Source organism: Phalacrocorax aristotelis, chromosome 21 (assembly GCF_949628215.1).
Source record: "Phalacrocorax aristotelis chromosome 21, bGulAri2.1, whole genome shotgun sequence".
NCBI classification, from domain to species: domain Eukaryota; kingdom Metazoa; phylum Chordata; class Aves; order Suliformes; family Phalacrocoracidae; genus Phalacrocorax; species Phalacrocorax aristotelis.
The window spans coordinates 5076784-5101495 of record NC_134296.1 but is presented as its reverse complement, the minus strand read 5'-3'; the positions used below and the strand labels follow the sequence as shown (position 1 = coordinate 5101495).

Sequence of the window (24712 nt, the reverse complement as noted above, 5' to 3'; positions counted from 1 at the left end):
CATCAGATGATTTTAAAGGAGTTATTTTGTTCGGGCTGCAGAAAGTCCTCTCCCCAGGAGCACAGCCAGCACTGCCGGAGAACTGGTTGGATAACTCAGCGGGTCTGTGCGATCAGAGACACAAGCTAAATGGATGTGAGCCAGGTTTCTATGAGCACTTGGGAAGCTGGGTGCAAGCAGGAGTTTAATTAAGCCAAGGCAATCACATCAAAGCTGGTCCCTGTGCAGATACCCTTCTTAACTTGCAAGAATTAATTAATGAGTTTGAGTTAAACCTGTTCCCTCTTGATTGAAGTGCAGCCTGACTGAGCTGGTGGCAGTGCCTGTTGGCACTTCACAGGTGTCCTGCACCAGTGCCCAGGTTTGTGGTGGGCTTGCACCAGGTGAATACAGAGCTGCGAGCTGCTCTGACAGCTCAGCTGATGAGGGGTAACTCATTTGGGCACCCAAACCCCAGCCCCAGCAGCCAGGTGGAGCCCTGGGTTTCAGAGGATGAGCTCCCCCAGCAGGTATAAATCAGGGCAGCCCCTGCTAAGGCTGGGCAAGATTCTTTTGCATCCCTGGGAGATCTGGTTCAGGGGAAGCTGCTCCCTTGCTGCTGCTCCCTTGCTGCTGCTCCCTTGCTGCTGCTCCCTTGCTGCTGCTCCCTTGCTGCTGCTCCCTTGCTGCTGCTCCCTTGCTGCTGCTCCCTTGCTGCTGCTCCCTTGCTGCTGCTCCCTTGCTGCTGCTCCCTTGCTGCTGCTCCCTTGCTGCTGCTCCCTTGCTGCTGCTTTTGAGGGGGTGCCTTCACTTTGAGTGCAGATTGTAGTGGGAGGCTTTCGGAGGGGGAAGAGCTAGCACCTTCCTCCTGCCCACAGCCAAGCTTATGCGAGGAAGGCAGAGGTAGGTTCAATCCTGCTGGTAGCAAGGCCAGCTTTGATGATAAAGTGGAGGAGTTTGGAACAGAGCAAGAGCTGGGCAGCTGCTTGTGGAGGAGGGATGGGAGAGGAAGCATGGGCTTGGACATCATGCAGGTAAGTAAGGGCTGCAGCTTCCCTAACTGCAATTCCTGTCTTTGCTTCACCTCAGCTGAAAACCTGGGCTGTAGAGCAACTTTTCCTGATCAAGCTTCATCTCCAGGGCTTCACTAGAAGAAAGAGTAATGGTCCTAGAGACATCACATGCAGCAGGATAACGTGATTCCCCCTGTTTAACACCCTCATCCCCACAGCAGCAAGCATGGATGAGCAGGGTGTGTGCCCCCATTGCTTCACCCTGCTGGGAAAATCGAGTGAGGATGGAGCATCGTCCCTGGGTGGCAGCAGGGGATGCTTCCCATCAGGCTCCGACATGACCCGGGGAACAGCTGTGAGCTGCCCCTGGGATGGAGCAGGCAACAGCAAGCTGGAGCTGGAATTGCTCTCCCCAGCCTGAGTTTCGGAAGCTTATTGCAGGGCAGTGTTTTCCCTCTGGTTCAGTAAATTGTGATTTCAGTGTGCCCTGCCAGAGCAATTTTGGTTTTAAGCAAACACTTTGGGTGAAGCCCCAGCTCTGCTGACGTCAATGGCCGAATTCCCCCAGTGTCGGTGCCATCCAGAGCCTCCTCTAAGTCTTTCCTGAAAGTTGCTTTTGTGCTTGAGCTTTTTTGGTCATCCAGAACAAGGATCCTCACAAGCCTCCTGTGTTTTTACTAGCAACAAACTCACAAACTAGCAAAGTGTGTAAAATATGTGGGAAGGACAGAAATGCATCTACCTTTTTTTACTCTTTTAAAAGATCCCTCAAGAAATAAGGCTATTCAGTAAAGCTTCCTAATGGTTCTATTTAGGGAGGGAAGTACTTAAATATTTCAAATTTTATTTTAAGAAACGCGCTTGTTCAGCCCAATACTAGAGAGGAACACATTTATCTTGCAGGAAAGCATTTGTTTCTCTCTGGAAAGGATTTTCCTTGAACTCACTCTCAGCTCAATCGTTTGACTCCTTGAAAGCAGGCAGGGAAATAACTTAAGAGCATTCCCCTGCTATTTCCAGATGAGCTGCTCTTTATAGGAGGTGTAATTGTACGAAACTCCAGCCCTTTACAACAAACTGCAGCAGGTTTCCCACAGCAGTGCGGGAATCGAGCGGGGAGATTGCAGCCTTGCCTGATGCCCTGTTACCCTCAGTCATTGCAAATTCAGGTTAAGTGATGCTTTGGTTAGAACTGCCTGACACTTCGAGGCTGCGTGGGAAGAGTTATGCATCTTCCCTGAAGAGCTGGGGATAAAATCAGTGTGGTCCCAGAGCTGGCTGATGTCCCTGTGGCTGTCCTTCCCGCGCTGCCCTGCAGAGCCTGGTCCTCGGCACGGCTCCGGCTCCAGCCCTTCGAGCCAGAAGAGCGATGCACCTTCTCCCTCCCCTGCTTCCTATAACTGTGCACAAACACACCCTTTGCAGGTTATTTAAAGCCCCACGTCCGGTCTTTCCATCGCTGCTCCCATGTACCAGCTGCTCATCCCTGCTCGCTGCTGGCGGGGGTGACTAGAAAATGCCTTGTGGGGATTTTCCTTGCGGGGGGGAAGGTGCCCTGTGCTGTGGGGCATCCTCAAGCCCTGGTGCTGCCAGCAAGCCAGCTCAGGGCTAGCACTGGCCACTGCAAGGCAACAGCCCTCAGTTCTCTGGTGGGCTTGGGCAAGTTGGTTTTGCCTGTTTATGCCTTGGTTTCCTCTCCAAGGGGGTTGTGGTGCCATCCCCTTGGCAGGGAAGGGCTGTCTTCTTTCCAGGACCTGAGAGGGCTGGTGCTGCCTACCCTCCACCTTTCCCAGCTGCATCCCGTTCCAGCTGCTCCATGGGAGAGGAGTCTGTCTGTCCCTCCTAGGGGAAAGCCATGTCCAGAGCATCTAACGCTCCTCAGGGCTCCTGCAGCTGTGCCTTGCCTTGGTCCTGGGTCAAAGGGGAGCTGGAAATGGCAGAGCCCCATGGCCCCACATCGTGGGACCACCTTCCCCCAGCTGACGTGGCCCCTTTCCTTTGAAGTCACACTGCAGCCCCAGCCTCTCCTTTGGGGAATCGAGCTCAGCAAAGCTGGCAGAGTCCATGGGGTGCCCGGGAAGAGGATTTATGTCTGGTGGCTCCCTGCCAGGCTCTTTCTTGCATCGCTGCAGCTCCTGGGCTGGGCTGCTGCCTCCTGACCTCTGCACCTCGCGGCAACCTGCGCCGGGGCACGAGGCTCCCCTGAGTGACGCAGCACCGGAGCTCAGTGTGGGAAAAGACGTCAGGGCCAGGGGGGAGCAGGGCTGCGACCCACGGGGCAGAGCCACGGTGCCTGCCGAGGTCAGCCTTCCCCTGGCTCCAGGCACCACAACCAAACCCCACAGGGGAAGGAGGCGTTTAAGCCCTGGGTTTGGAGAGAAGCTGTCTGTAGCTTGTGGGGTGTCCTCCTCAAACCCCAGCACTGGTGTCCCCTTAACAAGGGTGACAGCAGTGGCCCAAACAAATCCCATCCGAAACAGGAACACACCGCCATGATTGCGTAGCTGCGGGTTTCGAGGCAGGGGCAAGTGTGTCATCAGGTTTCGTCCAAGAACATTTTTATTGTCTTTGTATTTATTTCCCACCAAGGTTCCCTCAGGTCAAGCACTGGGCTGGGAACCATGGGGCCTGATCCTGCACCCACCACCCTGGGCTGAGCACTGCTCAGGGAAACACAGCTGGGGGCCAGTGATGCACCTTGAACAAAGGAGTCCCCTGCAGCCCATGCTGAGGTTTTTGAGCAGCATCACCCTTCCAAAACACAGGGCAGGTCAGGGCACAGCAGCTCGGGCACCCAGAGCCACATTTGGCTCCTCTGCACCCTGCTTGTACAAGACAGAGGACAGACCTCTCCTCCCAGCCACGGTGTGTCTGGCCAGGCAGTGGACACTCGTACCTTGATCTAATATCATATGCAGCCACTGCAATGACTTTAGCTGTTCTCTGCCCCAGGCTCTGCTTTAAGGCTCTGCTCCCTCACTGGACAGAGCTGGGGGGCAGCTTTTTCCCCTCACTGCGCTCAGAGCAGGCCCCCTAAGGGCAGTGGAGTCTAGTGGGTTTGCAGCTGGTGTCTGCATGGCTGAGGGGGCTGTGGCTGGGTGCCTTTTGCTGTTCCTACCCCCAGACCTTTAAGAAAAACCCCGTTCCTCTGCCGCATGGACCTCAGGGACATCTCTTTGGCCAGAGTGCCATCTAGACCTGAGCCACCACCACCTGCGTCAGCATCACCCACCAGCTTTACTGACTGACACCAGCAGGCATTTGGCCTATGCCTTGCACACACTGTAAGCGACGGCTGGGTGCTGACATGCAGCAATGCTATGAACTGCAGGGAGCGTGGGTTCGTGGCTCCCAGCTATTCACAGCTCCCCTTGCCAGCCACGCTTGTCAGCCGTGCCCACTGGCCATGGGGCTCTCCTGGCTGTGCCACCCTCCGCAGGGGCCAACACGGTCAGCATCTAGTTACCTGCCCACAGTGCTGCCCGCAGGATCCCCAGCCCTCCCCCGGCCGGCGGGGAGGAGAAACCCACACGGATGCAGAAACCCAGGCTATAAAAGCATCCTCCCCTTTAGGACACACAGAAGCTGCTGGCAAAGGAGGCAGCTGCCCTGGGAGAGCACGATGCCGGCAGGACACAGCAGGAGGGTGCAGCAGTATCTGGTGGTCTTGGCCGTGACCTGGGGCGCCAGCTTCTTCCCCTCGCCAGCCCAGGCTTTGCAGAGGTAGCAGGCGTGCGTGTTGCCTACAACATTGTGGGTCTTGCATCCCCTTGGTTTTGGGTGCTTGGGCTGGTGCTGAGGAAGGAAGGACTCTCCTCCTGCGGTACCTGCTGCAGCCACGCTGGGAAACCCCCTTCCACCTCCTTTTCTGTTCTGTGCTAGCCCACCTGCTCTTCCTCGTTCCTCTTCCTCTCTCCCCTTGAGCACTGCACGGCTCAGCAGCACCCCTGACTCCCAAATAACCGAGACGAAGCGGTTCACTTGCAAAGCAAATGAGCTGAGTGTGGGGCTGGGCTCAGCCCGTGGGTGGCTGCCCCGTGTCGGTAGATGCCTCCTGCAGCAGCCAGCCCCCGTGGGGTCCCTGCCCCGGGTGGGCCGTGCTGCATCCCCCACGCGGCCGGTGTGGGGCTGGCAGTGCCGTGGGAGCAGGACCCACCGGGGCCCGGCTGGCAGCCCCACGGCGCGGGGTGTTGCGGGGAGCTGCTGCCATCTAGAGCCACCCGGCTGGATTTCCCACGGCGGGAGTGCTGGGGCGGGTGGGGGTGGCAGGGAGCTGGGGGGGTTCTCCTACGGGTGCCTGGGTGCTCCCCGGCCCCCCCAGCCCTGCCCTCGCCCCCCGGCAGGATCGCGTTGCGGAGGATGCCCTCCATCCGCCAGACGCTGCAGGAGATGGGCGTGAAGGTGTCGGACGTCTTCCCCGAGCTGAGGCAGAGCAGACGCAGCAGCGTGGCCGGCCCCAAAAACGGAACTGCTCCCACCCTCCTCACTAACTACCTGGACGTGAGTGTCTCCCTGCATGGGGGCTTGTCACCCCAATACTGCCCTGCATGCCGCAAGTGCCCCCTGCTGCACCCCACGGTGCGTTGAGCGGTGACCCAAGTGACACGCCCCACTGCCATGCCTCTTCCAGACCCAGTATTTCGGCGAGATCAGCATTGGTACCCCCGCGCAGACCTTCAAGGTAGTCTTTGACACGGGCTCAGCCAACCTGTGGGTGCCATCCTACAAGTGCTCCCCCCTCTACAGCGCCTGCGGTGAGTACGGGGGCATGTCCCTCCATCTCGAGAGCTGCTCAGAGTGGGCTGGGGTGGGTTTACCTTTGCACAGTGGGCTCTGCTGCTGCCTGGTCCCTTGGCACGGGGGCAGGGTGGGTTCATCATCCCACAGAGGCTGGGGACACCCTTAGCCCATCCTGCCGTTGCCACCTCCCTTGCTCTCTTTGATGCACGGTCTCCCTCTCCCCAGTTTCCCACAGCCGCTACGACTCCTCCAAGTCACGGACATACGTAGCCAATGGCACGGGCTTCGCTATCCGCTACGGAACGGGAAGTGTCAAAGGCTTCCTCAGCCAGGACATCGTCATGGTGAGTGCATGCTCTGAATTCACCGGCTCAGCAAGGAGATGCCCATGTATGGCTCTGCTCCCCTGTAAGACCATCCCCAGTTACCCAAAAGTATGGGGGCTCTTTGGGGGATTTAGCCCCCCAACTCCCTGCAAGGACACTTGTGCCTTTCCCCAGGTATCAGACATCCCCATCATCCAGGTTTTTGCCGAGGCGACGGCACTGCCTGCCTTCCCCTTCATCTTTGCCAGGTTTGATGGGGTGCTGGGGATGGGCTACCCCAGCCAGGCCATCGACGGCATCACCCCCGTCTTCGACCGGATCCTCTCCCAGCAGATCCTCAAGGAGGATGTGTTTTCCGTCTACTACAGCCGGTGGGTCCTGTGGGGAGCAGGCGCCGGGGCTGGGGAGGTCTTTGTTTTGCAGGACATGGGCATTGCAACCGTGGCGATGCCGGGTTTGCATCTCAGGGTTGGGAAAGAGCCATGGCTGGAGCTGCAGGACCTGGGGTGGGGAGGAGGGCATGGGCACTTGAATGATGCCTGGAGGACCTGGGGTGGAACGAGGCAGCACAAGAGGCAGAGCCTGGTGGGTGCTGATCTGGAGCTGCTGGGTAGGGAGTGCCGAGGCTGGGAGCAGCTGCTCCCTGCTCGTTTGTCACTGTTAGATTGCACAAAGTCACTAGCTCCGCTGGTGGGGCTGGAGCAGTCACCACCGGCAGTAGATTTAGTGTTTCATCTACTGGCAAAATAAAATAAAAAAAAAAAAATCTATTGAAGAAAAACGTGCACCAACAGCCAAACCTCTTTTCATTTCTTGCCCCAAACTGTTGTGCCTCAGCATCCCTCCTCCCAGCAGCACCAGAACCAGCAGGAGCAGTGGGAGGGCCCATCCTGGCACAGCAGGAACGCTGCCCCCCCACCCCAGCACTCCCCACCCACCCCAGGTACAGCAGCCTGGCAATGTGCGGTGGCAAACAGACCCACAAATGCATGCTTAAAGCAGGCACGGTAGCTCTTTACCTCAGCTAAAGGTGGATCCGTCAATAACAAACAAAGCCCAATGAAACTGGCTGCAACTGCAGCCTCATCCAAGCGCCGAGGTCCCTTGGCACCCTGGGGACACGGCTGCCCTTGAACCTCAGGCTTATGGAGGATGTCTCTCTTTGCAGGGCTTCGAAGTAAGAAGATGAGAAGCACGAGTGTTCTCAAGACAGCACCCACTAACAGTCACCCGTGCACCCTGGGGCCAGGCAGCAGACCCCGCTGCCGCTGCCAGCCCCAGGCGAGCCCTGCCCTGTGCTGGCAGTGGGGTTCTGGTCCGCAGGAGCTCACACACTGCATCAGCCCCACACTGGGCTCTGCCAGCATGCCTTACCCACGCAGGAGCCAGCACCAACCTGCTCGGAGACCTCAGCATGTGGCACCCCTCTGCTGCGCGCACTTCCACCCTGTGCACTAACTCAGGGTTTCTCCTGCTCTGTCTTGCTCTCTGCTCCTGCTAACTGGGACAGCAGAGCCTCATGGCTGGGGCTGGTCCCTTCTCCACGGTTTTTGAGGGACAGCAGCCAAGGGGGAATCACTCCACTATGTTTTGCACCCTAGGAATGCGCCTCTGAAACCTGGGGGGGAAATAATCCTTGGAGGCAGCGACCCAGCCTACTACACCGGAGACTTCCACTACCTAAACATCAGCAAGAGCGGCTACTGGCAGATCAGCATGAAGGGGTGAGGCCAGGGAGAGCCTCTGCATGGCACCGGCCGCATCCTGCAAACCACCCTGGGCATGCAAGGGTGGCCTGGGGAAAGCTTGCTGGGGGCTGGGGAAGGTGATCCATGGAGGCATTGTGTCCCCCCGGTGTTGCTGGCGGATGCTTTCCCCTCTGGAGGGGAGCGGGGTCGGTTCCTCCAGCCCAGAGTGGCATCTCCATGCCCAGCAAGGAGCCAGGAGGGGAGCTGGGGAATGCAGAGGGGGTGGCACCGTGGGTTGATTCAACTTGGAAGCCGCAAGTGGAAGAGTTTAACCCCCTTTAGTCCTGCAGGAGGAGTGTGAGGCACTGAAATAATTCTGCTTTGTTTCATTAAAAAAAAAAAATCACACATGACGAAACTTAGCTTTCAGATTTGAGAGGCTTGAAGGGAGGGTTCCTGGTACACCTGGAGAGTCTGTACTCTAAAGGCAGCAGGAGAAGCACGTGCTCTGCTTGGCCAGTACTCCCTGGACAAAGATGTGGCACTCTTGCCCATGGGCTCACGCAGCCCTGGGAGCCGAGCTGCAGGCTGCACTCAGCCGAGCTGAGTGGGAGGCTCAGCATCACCCCTCTCCCCTCCTGCTCCAGGGTGTCCGTAGGCGCTGAAATCCTCTTCTGCAAGGAAGGCTGTTCAGTGGCCATCGACACGGGAGCATCCTACATCACCGGCCCAGCCGGCCCGGTCTCTGTGCTGATGAAAGCCATCGGGGCAGCAGAAATGGCCGAAGGAGAGGTGATCAAACCCCTTCTGCCCCACTCCATGTCCCTGCCCCCTTGCTGCCCTTATCCCAGCCCATCCCGCCCCCAGCAAAGGGGCTCAGCTCTGTCTCCCCCTCCCACAGTATGTGGTGGACTGTGACCGAGTCCCTCAGCTGCCCAACATCTCTTTCCACCTGGGTGGGAAGGCCTACATGCTCAGCGGCTCAGCCTACGTCCTCCGGGTAAGCTGCATCCCTCCGTGCAGGGCGGGAGGGTGGCTCTCCCTGGGCCAGGTGTGCCTGCTGGGGACAGCGGTGCATCTTGGGGTGCAGCTCTCCTGGAGCATCCTGTGCCCTCCTGGATCCCCTAAAGCAGCTGTGATGAACCCCAGAATTATGCTTCTTGATCTTCCCCAAGCACTCCTGTTTGGCAGAGGTGTCCAGAGGAGCTAGACCAACCTGCCACTGCTTCCTTGGGCGGTTTTGGGGAGATTTGGGGAGAACAACAAAGAGCAGAGACAGGCAGGGATCCTCCTTCCTGGAGGAAGGAACGTGGAGGCCAAGCAGAGGGTGTTGAGCTGGGGATCACGGCCCTTCCTCGGGCACGCTGTAGTAGAGATCTCCCTCCTGGCACCTCCACCACTGCCTGGGTCTCCTCTTTGCAGCAATCTCAGTATGGGGAGGACGTCTGCGTGGTGGCTTTCACGGGGCTGGACATCCCACCCCCAGCTGGTCCCCTCTGGATCCTGGGCGCCAGCTTCATCGGGCACTACTACACCAAATTTGACCGGCGCAACAACCGCATCGGCTTTGCCATGGCCCGCTGATGGCCGGGGGGGCCGGGGAGAGAGCCGGGGGAAACCAGCCTGGGGGCAAGGGTACCACCAAGAAGAAACGATTTGAAGTGCGAACGAGAACAGCATTTCCTTACAGCTCAGCCACCTCCTCTCTTTACTGAAGCAACTGCAAAACCTCGCCTTCTCCCACTCCAAAACCCCCGCTTTGCTTCCCGAGAGTCTCTGCGGCAGGGGAGAACCGAGCCTTAAACACATCTTCTAGCAAGCGTATTCAGTCTGGAAATCAAAGCGGGATCCTGTGCCCGGAGTTGCACCTCCAGGGACTTTTAGGGTGATGTGCAATAGTATAACTGGCATGCAGTGGATCGCTGCTGGCGTGGGGGGGCTTGCAGGTTGCAGGCAGACTGAGGAGGGATGATCTGTTACAGTTTGTGTTATTCTCTGGATGGGAGAAAAATAATCTGGCTGTGTTTAAAAGATAGTTTTAGCTGGTGTTAACCCTACCCCTCTCCATGTCTTTAATATTAAACAATCTCAGAGCAACAGGACACTGAGTGGATGCTTTTTCTTGCAGAGGGGAGAGATCAGACACTTTTATTAGGAGAACTGGATGACGAGCGTTCCTCTGTTAGGCTCCAGCACTGCATTTATGTCCTTCCCTGTTTCGTAAGAGTGAAACACTGTTCCAGCTAGTGCCACAGCATCTACGTGTAGGCAAATTGGGGTCTTCTCAAACAGCAAACAAGCCTTTTCTCCCTTTCTGGGAGCTCATCTGCCACGTGGGTCCCCATGTCTCGACCTGCCTTCCCCCCACTCATCAGGACCCCTGGGGACAGAGGGACAGGGCTGTACAAAGGCTTTGCTGCTCTTTGGGGAGGGGAAGGTGATTGCAGGTCTCATTAAGGGTGGCTGACCAGGAAGACAGCTCTTGCTGCCCCAGTGCCTGGATCTGTTTTCATTGCTATGTTGGCTCCAGCTGACAGCTAGAGGCTTGTCTCCATCCCGGCCATGTGCGGAGATGCTCAGCAGGAGTGCGCTGGAGCTGCGAGCCCCACGCCGGCCGACCGGGCAGGAGGAGCAGACCAGTGCTCTCAGCCAGAGGCTGACATTTCCAGTTCTGCGGGAGAGCTGCGGTGCTTCAAGTTACAGCCCAGCAGCTGCGAATCCAAGCACCCCCCAATGCCAAGCGTTCTGCAACACGCTCTCATCTCCAGTTCGACCAGCTCAAGCACTGTGACCGCCGTGGTCCACAGCCGAGCTCTGGGAAATATGCCTGCACAGCAGAGCTCAGGCTTCTGGAGCAGAGCCTGGAGCAAGCCACCATCTGAGTGCAATCGCTCGCAGAAGCTTCTCATCCTCATTTCTGCCACCAGTGATGATTGCTGATGAATTCCCAGGGCTGCCTGAAGCACAGGCTGACACAAGCTGCCTCTCAGGCTGCAGGGATGTTCGGGAGAGCGATGCTCCTGACAGCACCGAAACGGCTGCTGCTGCGTGACCTTTCCAGCCAGGTAGGCAGCAGCCTCCGCTCTGCTCGCCAGCCCTCCCTCCCAGCACGGCACCTCGTCCCCTGCCCTGCCCCATGGAGTGGCAGCACAGCCTTACAGCAGAGAGGATGTGGCTAAGCGGATGTTTGTCCCTCCCAGGAGGGTCTGTGCAGCTGTGTAGCATTTAAACCTCTTAAAGTTGGGATGCACAGCCCTGGGTCTCCAAGGATGGGAAATTCAAGTCACCCAACGATGTTACTTGTTTCTCGCCATCGCCTTCTACAGCACTGATCCATCACCTCCAACACGGGGGCGAGGAGAGCAGCGGCAATGGCTCTTCGGGGCCTGGGGGTGGAGGGAAGCGGCCCCAGCAGTCAGCATATCTTGCTTTCGTCCAGTGTTTCCTGAGCACACCCGAGCACTCCAGGCAGCTGCTCATCAGCACAGGAAACCCCAGGAGCTGGGAAGCAGCCGCAGCAGAGGCAGGGAGGGCACGGGAGGGAGGGCAGAGCTGCCCAGAGACCCTTGGCGTGGGGATATCTGCACAGGTCAGTGCTGGAGCTACAGCCTGGCCTCTCTGGCTGTACAGAGATGCTGGCAAGCTTCTCCCCTTCCTTCCTACTGCAGGGAAACTCTTCAGTTGGAAATAGCTAAGCCTTTTCGCTCTATTCTACAGAGCAAAGGCTGTGGTGTGGAGAAGGCTTGAGTGGATCTGAGCTTGAAAAAGCACCAGGTGACTTAATCCCCCATGATGGCTTCTGCCTATAGCCCTCAGCTGGAAAATGGTCAGGATGGCCTAAAATAGGATGTTTTTGTGGATCCAGTTCTGTTCCTATTCAGCACAGTTGTTCCAAGCAACGGGAGGGAAAAAATGCCTGGTCTGCTTGCGGTGCCACCCCTGGGCCCCTTAAGCCAGCCTATTAACACCTCTAATCGCCTCTGCCAGGCCAATTTCCTGGTGGCTGCTGCACAGTCCTGGCTTCGAGGCACCGCTAACCCGCAACTGCCCCGTATTAACACTTGTGATCGTTATGGACGAGCAATTAGGCCACACTCAGCCCAGCAAAGCTGCGGGAACAATTATGACTATCCTATTAAAACTGACAGAACTCACTCTATATTTAGAAACACAGGGAACCGGCTGGTTTATTTTTTTTTCCCCTTTCCTTAAATGATTTTTCCCCAAGTCTCCATGGTCCATTTAGCTGGTTTCAGCCGCAGCCAGCTGTAAACTTTGGAGGGGGCATTCTCCGCTCTGAGCCATGTGCAGTTGTTATTTCCTCCGATAATGAAGCCGGGCTGGAGCGGTGTTGGCGGGCTGCAGGGGGGCTGTGCCAACGGGCGAGTCGTGCTCTATCTTTAACCATCAAACCTCTCTCCAGCCCACCTGTAAATCCCATATGGGGGTCAGCGCTTGGTGGGTGAGGTGATGGCAGGGATGGAGAGGCCAGTGCGGAGGGGATGCATCCCTCCTGGAGCCTGGGGTGCTGCTGGCACATCCTGGGGCACACCTCATGCGCGGCATCCCCATCCTTTTTATCCCAGAGCCCAAAGGGATTCGGGGAGGGGGGGTGGGGTGCAGAGCCCCCCGGGATGGCTGAGGGGGTTCTCCGGGGATGGGGAGGGGAGGGTGGAAGCATCCGGGCGCAGGGCAGCGGCGGTGGCGGGGGGGTCCCGGTGCGGGTCCCGCTGACCTCACAATGCGGGCGGGCGCTGCCGCGGGAGGCGGGAGGGAGGGCGGGCCGGTCGGTAACGGCGGTGACTCATGGCTTCCCAACGGCGGGCGGCTCCTCCCCGCGGCCGCCGGCCCCGCGGCAACCCCCGGCACATGGGCCGGGGCTCCGGCAGAGCGGAGCTGGCCATGGCCGCACCGCCCGGCTGCTGTCCCGACTGCCCGGGACCGGAGCGGGGCGGCGGCGGTGGGATCCCCGCCGTGCCCCACCTCGGGATTGCGGTGGATGAGGGCGATGTGCTGCCCGGGGCGCTGCGGCTCATGCGGGAGCTGAGACCCGCCTGGGAGCCGGCGAGGGTGAAGACCAAGGTACGCCCCACCGGGGTGGGGGGACCTGCGCGGAGCCTCCCCCCCCTTCCCCCCCCCCCCCCCCCGGGAACCGGCCATCGCAGCCCACGCACCCGCCGCGGGGGTCGTCTGAGGGGGCTGCAGAGCCCAGCCTTGGGGGGCTATAGGGTCTGCCCGAGGGGGGCTGTGGGGCTCACCCCGGGGTGCTATAGGGCCCGCTCTGGGGCAGGTATAGGGCTCACTCGTAGGGGGCTATAACGACCACATGAGGGTGACTGTAGGACCCACCATGGGGGGGCTATAGGACCTGCTAAGGAGGAGGGTGTGATGTCCTGTCCCCCACCCTCAGTTCTCCCCTCCGCTCTCAGAGGGTCAATCAGGTGTGCAAAGGTGTGGCACACATCACACCCCCACAGGCTTTGGGGACCCCTCAGGCAGTCACCGAGCAGTGACTGTGAACACAAGCGTGTCCCCAGGGTCCCTCGAGGCTGCCAAGGTGGGTGAAGGCTGGGGGGGATGCTGGGGCAGCAGCCAGCACTGCTGGTCCCCCCAGAGCCTCTCCTGCAGGTGCTGCACCCCTGCCTGCACCCCGCGCTGCCAGGCCCCTGCCCGCAGGAGTGGCTGCTCCCGGGAGCAGGTCTCGCTTGGGTTACTTGCGGGCTTGTACCTTTGCCAGCCACGCAGGCCGAGCACAGGGTCGGATGGGAGCAGGCATTCGGCGCTGGGCTCCTTGCACGGGCCGGGGCACAGCTGTCTGGAGCTGGCAGGGCTTTGCTGCGGCGGCTGGGAGAGCTGTCAGGCTGGCAGCTGCCTGGCATGGGAGTCCCTGTCCCTCTCACCTCTGCCTGGGGGTGCCAGGTTTTGGGTGGAAAAGCGAGGCTGGTGGTGCCTGTGCCCTTACCGGGCTCCTGGCAATGGGCGCGGGAGCGTGGAGGTGAAGGAGCTGGATGCACTTAAAGATATATATGTGTGTATGCATGCACACTTCCCGTGTGCCTGGAGCGTCATCAGAAATGTATTAATAGCCAAGTATAATTAAATAGAAGAAACTGCAGGAAAATACATATGAAAGGGCAGATGGCAATAGGCAGGAAGCTCGGAGCCGAGTTCCTCAGAGCACAGAGTTGTAGGGGCAGGAAGTGTCAGGCTCTGTGCAGCACCGAGCGCAGACCTCGGTGGTGATGGCTGTTTGAGAAGGGCACCAGCTCTCCGGTATCCAGGCTCCCTGCAGGCATCGGAAGGGGTCAGTGTTCAACAGCAGCTTGTGTGTGCATGCATGTGGTTTTAATTAAAAAAAAAAAAAAAAGGCAAAAAAAAAAAAAACCCTTAGGAACTGGGGGGGGGGAACATCCAGTTGCGTTTCCCTTAGCTGCTATTGCAAGGGTGTTTGGGAAGGGATTGGAGAGTGCACTGGTCCTCAGCTGGTTCTTATTAGCGTTCCTGTTCACTTTCCTCCGCGCACTGGAGCGGTGCCCGGTTCGCACCACCTCGTTGCACGGTGTCAGTGCACAGCTGCTTGCAGGGGCTGTACCAGGCTGCGCCGGTGGCACGGGAAAAATCCCCCAGCACTTGGGGCAGGGTGTGGAAGGTGTGGAGGAAGGGTCTGGGTGCTTGGCCTCCCCTGCCTGCCCTCTGCTTGCTGGGGGCTTCAACCCCCTGTGCCTGCTTTCCAGTGCTCCCGCTCCTCATCCTTTAAGCTCTGTGCCTGGGCAGAAGCATCTCTGTAGCGAGAAGGCACAGGCGGTATCAGTGAGTCAGCCAGCCATGCTCTCAGGGAAGCACGCACTCCTCCATCCCTCATCTGGCAATAAGGAGAGTAGCAGCAACGTGGAGCCAAACCCCTGTGAGGACTCCGGTGTGGCTGGGCTTTTTTAGCCTGACTTTGGCAAATAGGTGCCCTGCTGCAGTCCAGCCCCGGGCTGCCGGCCGCCTCTCGGGCTGGGCAGCGGCGCTGGGGGTGCCTGCACAGGGAGGCAGCCAACGCGACGGTGCTTTGGGGGTGCTTCGGGGTCTCATGGCAGGCACAGCACTGGGGTGTCAGATGGAGCTGCTTCACTTCAGCATCTTTGCACAAGGTTTGGGTCTTGCTTTGCATTTAATTGCCATGAGGCTGCTGATGTGGAGTTGTACTCGCTTGCCCCCCCGCTGTCACGCAACCACAGCAGGGCAGGATTTGGGCTGGTAGCAGCACCGTGGCCCTGCTGAGAGCTGGCTGCGTTTTGGATCCACAAGGAATAGCACCGGGCATCTCTCGAGCAGCTGTGCTCATTCCTTGGGAGCTGAAGGAGCTGCTGCCTCCAAACCAGGCGAGCCCCTGCGTGCGTGTGTGCAGGTTGCTGACAAACCACGTGTGACTCTCCAAAGTTAGTGGCCTGGAATTCAGGGGGGATAAGGCTCAGTAATCCTGTTAAACCCGCTGGAAAGGGCTGATCAGGCTGTCGAGCAGCAAAACAAAGCCGCGAAAGGACTCGCAGGCAAGGCAGCTGTGAGCATCTCAACACGGAGCCGTTCACCTGCGGCCGATCCGATGTGCGTGTGGCCGATGGAGGGCACTGGCCCCAGGGTGCAATGTCTTCTGCGTGGATGGGCTGTGACACCTTTTGCGTACTGGATTTTTGGCCTCTGGGGCCTGGCAGGACAAAGAGAGCTGAGCGCAGCACCGTGGTGGAAACGCAGATTATCTGGCCTGGGAAAAGCAGCTCAGTTGCTTGAGAAGGTTCAGCCCGCCCCAGCGCAGCCGAGGGGCAGCAGCCTGGGGGGACGTGGCACCTGGCTCGCTGCCTGCTGTGCTCACCCCAAATCCAACACCAGCCAGCTGTGTAACCAGGGGTGTTTAACTTTGGGTGTCTCATTCCAGTGCTTTGAGTTTCCCTCGGGAAGCTGCATGGGGAGCCCTATATATAGGCACCCTATATAGAAACGAGAGCTGCTGAGTGGGATGTCTAAAATTAGCTGTCCACCCCCAAGCACCGCTGCTGCCATAGCATGCGCCCTCGCCCCCCTCCCGATCCGCCAGCGTCACACCTGCTCCGGCTCCCCGAACCCAAAGGGGATAAAGAAATCACTCTTGTGGGAAGCAGCGGCACCCCAGCGTGCTCGGCCGCGGTGCTAAGCAGGAGCCATGTGGGGCTGAGCATGCTGCCTGCGTGGGGGATGATGGGGCAGGGGTCTCCCGTGGGGCTATGGAGACCCAAACCCCTCGGTGCACCAGAGGCGACTGAAATCACCGCGGGATGGGGAGAGGAGCCCGGTGCGGGCGGCAGCGGCAGCCCCTGCATGTGCGCGGGCAGGCGGCCAAGCCCAGGCGACGGGAGAACAAAACTCTCTTTCCATCTGTGAGGAGCCATCAGAGCAATGACACGAGACGTCCCCAGCAGAGATGTCCCTGCCTATCAGCGACCCAGCCCTGCGGGGAGGGTCGGGAGGAGGAGATGGGGTGGCGGTGTTTGCTCCGTGTTGTTTGCTGGGGTTGGTTGGTTTTGGTTTTTTTTTTTTCCTTCTTCATTTTGTGCCAAAAGATTTGCACTGACTTTTTTTTTTTTTTGGGAGCGATTCCTGGGGCTGCTCGGGTGCCAAGTGTGCTTCTGGCACATCTGGTCTGAGCTGATCCTGAGCTCCCAGGTGAAAAATGGCAGGATTTCCGCCCAAACTGCCAGCTTGGTGCAGCTGAAGCCTCGTGCTTGTGGCTCTGTGCAGAGCCCCAGTTCACACCTTGAGCCTCAAGGCCTTGCAAACTCGTGCCACTGCTGCTGTGGGCACTGCTGCTTCATGCTTTCTTTTGCCCATTGCCTGTTCCTGCTTTTGCCATGTTGCTTTATCACTGGGTCTGCTGGCAGGAAGGGGTTTCCCCCACGCCCAGCTGGCATGGCAGGGATGTACAGGCATCAGCTCTGCTGCCCTTCTCCCCCTCCAGCTCTTCACCGATGGCATCACCAACAAGCTCGTGGCCTGCTACACAGACGAGGGCATGGCAGATGCGGTGCTGGTCCGTGTCTACGGCAGGAAGACAGAGCTGTTTGTGGACCGGGAGACGGAGCTGAGGAACTTCCAGGTGCTGCGTGCCCATGGCTGCGCCCCTGACCTCTACTGCGCCTTCCAGAACGGGCTCTGCTATCAGTTCCTGCCGGGCATCGCGCTGGGGCCCGACCACGTGCGGGACCCCCGCATCTTCAGGTGTGCAGGTCCGGGGAGGAAATGCGGGACGGGGAAACCGGCAAGGGGTTTGCTCCGTGCTTCCAGCTCTCCCCCTCGCTGCCTTTGCTCCAGACAGGTGCTCGAGCATCGCTGATGTGCACAAACCCATGTGGTGCTGGGGGATAAAGGGGCCAAACTGCAGCTGGGTTTATCACCATGTTTTTAAAGCGTCTGCTTTTGGTGAATAGAGATTGCACAAGAACCACAGCTTTTATATGAACTTGCCCTGGCAAGGTGAATGCCGCTTTTGACCCAGCCAGGGTCTCAAAATGCTTCAGAGGCTCGCAGCTGAAGTGGAGGGGAGTTTCGGCTGTGCTGACCCTATGTTTTTAAACACAGCTTTCAGGAAACCCCCTGTCAAGATGCCTCAAGGCTGGTTTCGAGGAGTGCTTCTCTCGGGGATGCTGCTGCGTGCCCACCTCACCCGCACATCCGTGTTTCTTTCCAGGCTGGTGGCCCAGGAGATGGCCCGGGTACATGCCATCCACGCCAACGGGAGCCTCCCCAAGCCCATCCTTTGGCAGAAGCTGCACAAATACCTCACCCTCGTGAAGACGGATCTCAGCCCAAAGGTATCCAACCCCAGGTAAAGGCAGAGGGATCCCAAAGAGCCAGACTCTGGCTTGGGCATCCGCTGCCCACCCATCTCTAAGTCTTCCCCGTACAGGACCGGGGGGAAGAGCCCCGGTTCCCAGGTAAAGCCTCTGCAGGAGTCTAGGGTTGGTGAGTGGGGCTGGGGATGGAGTCGGGGCTGGATCTGGCCATGCAGCCCCTTCTGGATCATGATTCCTCTGCAACGAACTTGTGGCCAAGCCCCCAAGAGCGGGTGGGATGGAGGTAGCCCCATGTACCCTTCAGTGCCTTTCCTCCTGCCAGTCCGGGAGCGGTGTTAGAGCAGAGACAGCTCTAGGTTGTGTTTGTACAGCACCCAGGCAGGATCCAGCCTGAGCCAGAGACTCCCACCTGCTGTAATAATCCGCCTCCTCCTCCTCCCTGCAAATCTAAGCCTGCATTTTAAGCCTTCCGTAGAATAAGCTGAAGCTCAAGCACTTCTTATGGTGGGGATCTGAGCAGCAAGGTTGAGCTGACATTGGATGCTAGACATCCAGTATAGATTAAATCAGCCAGTTCCCACTTCAAACCAGTTCATCCCATTTCTGGGAGCCTGGGCTCACGCCAGGTGAGTGCTGGGGTGTCTGGGAAGGATGCGGGCAGCCCCAAGAGGTGGCGAATAATTAACCTGTTCCCTGAGCAGCAGTGGCAGGACGCGGGGCTTTTCTCAGCGCTCGCCCCGCTGCAGGCAGACCTTACCAAAGCCTGCACCTTCGGTGCAGCCAATTAGGTAATCATTAACTGGCTCTCTTCTTGGAATTGAAACTTCTGAGGTTACTGAGAGGGTACGTGCCCTGGCAGAGTCCAAAAAATTCCTGTTGCCTGGGGGTTAGTTGGGGGCTTTGGGAGTGAGCGCTGGGGGCTCCGTGGCTGGTTGGGTGAATTTGGGGGATGGATGTTAGTGGGGAGAAGGGCTGAGGCTGCGCCATGGCATCTGCCAGGCGCCTTGGGTGCCACGCAGCATGCTGGAGGAGATCCAAGCCAAACCTGACCTCCCCACTGAAAATGGCCTCGTTAGCCCTCACCTTGTGTCGCTGATGAGTTTGTCTATAAAATGCAAGGAGGGAAGCAAGGGGCAACGCTGCCCCTCTGCCCTAAAGGGATGTTCCCCTTGAGCACAAGTGATTCCACCCCATCCCCTTCCCCAGCCTCCAGCAGGACGTGCCCAGCCTGGAAATGCTTGAACACGAGCTGGCCTGGATGAAGGAAACGCTCTCCCAGCTGGGGTCCCCCATCGTGCTTTGCCACAACGACCTGCTCTGCAAGAACATCATCTACGATGGGACACAAGGTTTGTGGCAGCAGCTTCACATGCCTGGCGGAGGGGTCTGTCCCTCGCCCACCTCCCCAGGGGCTGGCAGCTCCAGCTCCTCTCACAGCCCCTGCCTTTGCCTCTGCAGAGCATGTTCGCTTCATAGACTATGAGTACACTGGCTACAATTACCAGGCTTTCGACATCGGAAACCACTTTAATGAGTTTGCAGGTGAGTTGGGCTCCTCTCCGTGGCACCAAAGGTCCCCCCCCTTAGTTGCAGCAGCTGTCCCGGGGTCTCCCTGTGCCTGGGAATGGAGGAGGCAAGTTGCATCCCCAGTCCCATGGTGGGAAATGGGCCAGCTCCTCCTCGGGCTGCCCGGGGTTAGAGCGATGTGCAAGGGAGGGTCTCTGCTGGCGCTGGGCACCGTGCTGCCGGCGGTGAGCGGCCTGGCTGCTGCTGGGATGCAATGCCCGCACAAGCCCAGGTCTTAACTGTGCAAGAGCCGGGTGTGTGCCTGAAATCGGGGAGTTGATCCCTGGCTTGTGCAAGCCTGGAGCTGCAGGGGTTTCGCTCAGCCGCTCATGTGCGGGAACAGCCCCGTGGGCATACTGCTTTGCCCTGGAGAAGCCCTCCCTTTTGCCCCTCTGCCTTGGGCTGACCCCGGCTCCCCTTGCAGGCGTGAAGGAGGTGGATTACCGCCTCTACCCCAGCAAGGAGACCCAGTTGCAGTGGCTGCGCTCCTACCTGCAGGCCTACAAGCAGCTCACCCAGGGGGACCAAGGAGGCATGGGGGTGTCTGAGGAGGAGCTGGAGGCTCTCTACGTGCAAGTGAACAAGTTTTCTTTGGTGAGTGGAGATGGGAAGGAGCCAGCCTCTCTCAAGGGCTGCCCGTGGGATGGGTTTTCCTCTGCTCTTGGGTGAGCCGAGACTCGGTGCTGCAGCTCGGCTGGTGAGAACAAGCCTGCAGGTACCAGCCTGGGGGTCTGGGGGCACGTGGGGCAGGAGGCTGCCCCAAAGAGCCCAGCTGCACCTCAGGCACTGAACCCCTGGGCAAGGTCAAAGACAGCGCTGGCTGCCTGCCATCCTACTGACACATGCCAAGGGACAGTACGTGTCTGATAGCTGTGGCCTTGGCCATCCCTTCAGAGAGGACAAGCAGACCCTGGGTGCAGTCAAGTACAAGGAAATCCTCTTTGGTAACGCCATGGGCAGGCAGAGCCAATCTTGTGGAAACTTAGGGCAAAATCTCGGCTGGATTCCTGGCTGGAGCTGCCAGGAAGGACATCCCGGCTGCAAACGCAGAGGCTGGTACTCTGATCACGTTGTGTTGCTGATCAGCATCCTTCCTGCTGGCATCCCTTGCCCAGGCTGGGACCAGCCTCCGGAGCATATACAAACATGCGTGTGGGCCAGCCCCAGCTGGCTGCCACCCCACGTCCTGTCGTCACAGATGTCCTTTCTGGGACCCGGCCAGGAGAGGCGCGAGCGATTCGTCCCGCAGGCAGGGATGCTCTCCATGCCCATCTCTGATCCTTGTCTTGTCTGTCGCAGGCATCCCATTTCCTCTGGGCATGCTGGGGCCTGATCCAGGATAAATACTCTACCATAGACTTTAACTTCTTAAGGTGAGTCCACCAAGGCTGGGGGGGAGCATTTGTTCCCAGGGCAGTTCAGTGCTAAATGACTGGAGCGGGAGGATCCCAATGTTCCCTCCGTGCTGGAGGGATCCTCTGTGGCCAGGGGACATGGGGCCAGGGGGGCGAGCGTCTCATGTCTGTCCCTCTCTCCTCTCTCGGCAGATATGCAAAGCTAAGGTTTAAACAGTACTTCACAATGAAGCCGTTGGTCACAGCCCTGCAGATCTCTAAATAGCATCTCCAGCCTATTTTGTCCTTGCTGCGTCCACAGCCCTCTCCTCCCCCTTCCCCACCCCAGCTGGGGGCGAGGGCAGGTCCTGATGGTGGGAAGGGGGAGGAGAGGAGCTCTGACCCAGCCACCGATTAAAGGAGACCCTGGACATACCTGAGACTGGACCATGAGATGCTAGAGAGGACTACGGCCTCAGAGAGGCCACTGCCTACGCAAGGAAGCCTTACCATCGCCTTAACGCCGAGCCCCGGCTCGGCCCCGGTGCCTGCAGGTCTGTGCTCCGTGCTGGCACTACTGCTGCTTGGCCTGGCACCCAGTTTGTTCCCTCTGTGCGGTCCCTGAGGGGGGAAGCGGGTTCCCCTGTCTGCTCAGGAGCCCCCAGAGCTGCCCAGTTGCTTTAGCTGCCCAATGCACACTCTGTGCCTGTTGCCTTTGCTGCTCCCTCTGTCCCTTCTTGCCCTGCCTGCTCGGTGCCACTTGGGCTCCCACCCCCAAACCAGCACCTGTCCTGAGTCAGTATTGATCCTGGGCTAGGGGCTGTCTCTGAGCATGGGACCCTTCTCCACAAGGGGTAGGTGCTGCTGTGCTCCAGCTCAGATGGTGCAAAGCAGCAAGGGGCAGCAAGAGCTGTGAGCCACGTGGGCTTGAGACCAGCGGGCTTTTGCTGGCAGGCGCTGGGTGCCTGCCCAGCCTGCAATGCGCTCAGCCCGTGGCTGGCTCTGCTCTTCCCCGTGGCCATTGTCTCCCAGACCGTCATTACCTCCCTGCTCCCATCAAGGCTTCCCTCGTAGCATCCTGTGCTGCTGGGCTCCCACCTCTGCCTTCCCCATCTCCCACAGGGCCATGGGCATTGGTCCTCCCCTTCCCAGTGCTCCTCTTTTGGCTATTTCCTTGCATGGGACCCCCCAGCAGGAGGTTGAATAGAGCCAATCTGCTCCATGAGCTGCACCCAGCTTCATCCCCTGTCACCACTCAGCTGCTCCCCCACCACAGGCTCTGTGAGGGTGATCCTGGCCTGCTGAGCACTGCCTAGCTCATGACAGTGGTTGTGCATCAGCTGGGGAGTGGGGTCAGACCGCCTCTGCCCCTGCCTTGGCTGCTTGGCGAGTGGTATGGGGACAAGGTGGCAATCCCATGCACAGGGGGACAGGAACCTGCCCCAGCGTGGACCGGGACTGTTGTTGCGTCTCGTGTTCATTTTGGTCCAGAATAAAAGCTGCTGGTAGCTCAAAATGGGGGGATGGCAGATCTGTGGGGACTGGTGCAGGACTTGTGCTGGAGCAGGGGCAGCATCCCTGGGACCCGGGGGTGCACTCAGCCCTTCTCCTGCAGCTGGAGGGGCCGGGGAAGGCCAGAGCAGGAGCAGAGCTGGTGGTGGACGTCTCTCCTCGTAGAGTGGGCTGCTGATGTCCCTCCAGGCTCCTGATCTCCCTTCAGGTGTTGCATGCAGCACTCACTGCCCCTTCCCTGCAGGCAGCAACTGCCGAGGATTATCCTTGTCCTAGAGCGATGCCCGGTGGTTGAAAACAGCCTCCTGCAGAGCTGTTCCCACATCTTCGTTGTGGCCCTGCTGGGCTCCGACTCTGGCAAGGGCAGGTTGGAGCACTTGGCTGCAGCGGGCATGGGCGGAAGAGGCTGAACCCCAAACCTGCTGCCATGTGGGGTGAGACCTCGAGAAAACACAGGTGAGAGGTGGGAAGGAGAGGGGAGAAGCTTGGGACACCCCACGGACAGGGCAGGAGAAAGAGCTAAGAAACAGCACGAGTGAAACCGTGGCAGGGAGCGAGAGCCTTAGGAGGGGGCTGTGCCCTGACTGTCTGGGGTGAGAGCTCCCTGCCCAGCCCTCAGCTCCCCCAGCCCCCAGGCTGGAAAAGTCCAGACTCAGAACTCTGCTCCAAAAAGTCATCTTTATTGTGCCAAGGGGTGGGGGGGGCAATTGTAAACAAGTATGTGAAATATACAGGTTAAGTTACTCGTCGTCTTATTAACAAAATAAAGCTCTATCTATATTTACAGTCTTTTTAAAAAAAAAAAAAAAAAAAAAAAAAAAAAAAAGGAAGAGCTGCATCTCTGTTGGGCACATCTACTTCCAGCCCCCTCTGCAGCACAGCCCATCCCACCCTGGGAGCCAGCACCCCTTCCCCAGGGACCCCGGCCCCAGCCAGAGCAGCACAGGGAGGGGGAATAAATAAAGCACTGATGAAGGGAAAGAGAGGAGAGAGGCGTTTGCTAGGTGGGTGAGGAGGCAGGACCCTCCCTTGGATAAACAGTGTCCTGACAGCAGCCCTGCGGGGTGCCGGGGAGCAGCACCAGGGCCCCGATGCTGCTCCAGACCCCCACCCTGGGGCCGAGTGCTTGGGGCTGCTGCAAAGCTGCCCGTTGCAGGGCTCGTCCCCCCACTGGAGCCTGGGCAGCCACGGCTCCTTCTGCACCCCCAGCAAGGTCCCCGCGGTGCCAGGCTGGAAGCCAGGCTGTGGCTGCAGCCGGAGCTGCGGTGCCTGTTTCTGGCTGTTGCCACAGGGCGGTGCACAGACCCTGTGCGTGCACAGTCAGCCCCTGTGCACAAGCAGCCAGACCCGTGCATGCACAGCTGGATCCAGTGCATGCACGGCCAGCCATGCTGCACCCCAAACACCCCTGGGCCAGGCTCTGACCGGAGCAAGGTTGTTTTGTTTTTATTTTTAATTATTTCTTTTTTTAAACTGCTGCTATTTTTCTCTCCCGCTGTGGTTTTCACGATGCAGAGCCAGGGCACGGGAGGGAGAGGTGCCCAGGGACGGATGGGGCACGTACCCACCGCAGCTGGGGCTTGTGTCTGGCCGTGCCCGGGGCAGGGGCTGGCGGAGGGCCGGGGTAACGGCACAGCCAGGGAACAGGCACCCACTTTATTTACAAAGTGGGCCAGAGATGTCAGGAGCATAAAGGGCTCCTCGGAGCCCTTGGCTGGTACTCGGGCCAGGCAAGAGCTAAAAATGGCTCCGTGGGAATTTGCTGGCAGCCTCTAAAGACCGAGCGGGGAAATGCGGTGGGGAGGTCAGGCTGGGCTGAGCGAGGGACAAGCATATCCCCATCCTGTGTCCCCGGCAGCAGAGGCTGGCAGCTGCAGGTAAGGGTCTCTGCAAGGGACCTGCAGGTTCTGGGGAGTTGGGACATGCTCTGGAGGTTTACCCGCACCTCAGTACCCTCAGGTACCTCCTGGGGGGCTCCAGGTGGGTGACAGCGCAGCAGCTGTGGCACCCACACCCTTGAGCCAGGTGGCCTCAGCTCCCCATGCCCCGCCACCAGTGTAAGGCTGAGCCAGCCCTCCCCAGCTTGCCCAGCAGGGTCAGCACATCCCGGCCATGGCCCCACGCAGCGCACATCACCGCTCATCACTCCAATGGGAAGCACCTCACCCAAAATCCTGGGACACCCGTCTTTGTGGGACCCATTTGCAGCGACTCCTGCCTGCTGGGGTAGCAGCTCTCCTCTGCTCCCAGTGCAGCCCTTCAGCCAGTCCTGTCCCATTGGGGGATACTCTGACCTCTTTCCTGGTAGCAGCCAGACCTGCCACCCCCACCCGCCGCCCCCCCAGCCCCCCCTCAGTCCGTCAGCACCACCAGCTCGCCGTCGCTCTTGTCCTCGCCCTCCGAGTCCTCCTCCTCGCTGTAGCGGTACATCTCACCGTCAGCCACCGAGTGCCTGTCATCTCCACCGTCACCCTCCTTGAGGCTGCGCGTGTTGACGATGACGGGCATGGTGGGGTCAATGCTGCGGGGCAGGTAGTGCTCCATCAGGGGGGGAGTCAGCTGCATGCCCACCGGCCGCTGGTACAGCACGTCCGAGGAGGCGGGGGGCACCTGGCTGCCCTGGGGCCTGTGGGACAGGGGAATGCAATCACTGGCTGGGGTGTGGAGGTGCTCCCCCTGCTTCCCCCCACCTCCCAGGGCACCCACCCCGCGGGCACCTTGGCAAGCCCCCTCGGATGGGAGGAA

General features: G+C 59.2%; 3 protein-coding genes across 10 annotated transcripts in view; 2 read left to right on the top strand and 1 right to left on the bottom strand.

The window, feature by feature from the left end:
• Positions 1 to 4591: 4591 nt before the first annotated feature.
• Positions 4592 to 9840, top strand: REN (renin). Its single transcript, XM_075115284.1, has 9 exons — positions 4592 to 4715; positions 5336 to 5492; positions 5623 to 5746; positions 5958 to 6076; positions 6233 to 6438; positions 7660 to 7782; positions 8394 to 8538; positions 8648 to 8746; positions 9169 to 9840. The coding sequence occupies exons 1-9, from the start codon at positions 4615 to 4617 to the stop codon at positions 9328 to 9330; spliced, it is 1236 nt and encodes a 411-aa protein (XP_074971385.1). The 5' UTR covers positions 4592 to 4614; the 3' UTR covers positions 9331 to 9840.
• A 2705-nt stretch (positions 9841 to 12545) lies between these two features.
• ETNK2 (ethanolamine kinase 2) lies at positions 12546 to 22777 on the top strand. Its single transcript, XM_075115398.1, has 8 exons — positions 12546 to 12828; positions 16721 to 16980; positions 17450 to 17587; positions 18762 to 18904; positions 19014 to 19097; positions 19546 to 19715; positions 20421 to 20494; positions 20669 to 22777. The coding sequence occupies exons 1-8, from the start codon at positions 12553 to 12555 to the stop codon at positions 20739 to 20741; spliced, it is 1218 nt and encodes a 405-aa protein (XP_074971499.1). The 5' UTR covers positions 12546 to 12552; the 3' UTR covers positions 20742 to 22777.
• SOX13 (SRY-box transcription factor 13) overlaps positions 22769 to 24712 on the bottom strand; it is a 44951-nt gene continuing 43007 nt past the window's right edge. For all 8 annotated transcript variants that reach the window (XM_075115394.1, XM_075115392.1, XM_075115395.1 and 5 more), the window contains one exon: positions 22769 to 24593. In XM_075115394.1, the coding sequence (XP_074971495.1) occupies positions 24320 to 24593 (274 nt within the window). In that variant the 3' untranslated portion in view covers positions 22769 to 24319. The remainder of the gene's footprint in view (positions 24594 to 24712) is intronic.

Coding starts and splice junctions, on each gene's coding strand:
- REN (XM_075115284.1), top strand. CDS start 4,615: ATGCCGGCAGGACACAGCAGGAGGGTGCAGCAGTATCTGGTGGTCTTG. Junction 5,747..5,957: donor CCCCCTCTACAGCGCCTGCG/GTGAGTACGGGG, acceptor CCCTCTCCCCAG/TTTCCCACAGCCGCTACGAC. Junction 8,747..9,168: donor GCTCAGCCTACGTCCTCCGG/GTAAGCTGCATC, acceptor TCCTCTTTGCAG/CAATCTCAGTATGGGGAGGA.
- ETNK2 (XM_075115398.1), top strand. CDS start 12,553: ATGGCTTCCCAACGGCGGGCGGCTCCTCCCCGCGGCCGCCGGCCCCGC. Junction 16,981..17,449: donor CGGGACCCCCGCATCTTCAG/GTGTGCAGGTCC, acceptor GTTTCTTTCCAG/GCTGGTGGCCCAGGAGATGG. Junction 19,098..19,545: donor CCACTTTAATGAGTTTGCAG/GTGAGTTGGGCT, acceptor CTCCCCTTGCAG/GCGTGAAGGAGGTGGATTAC.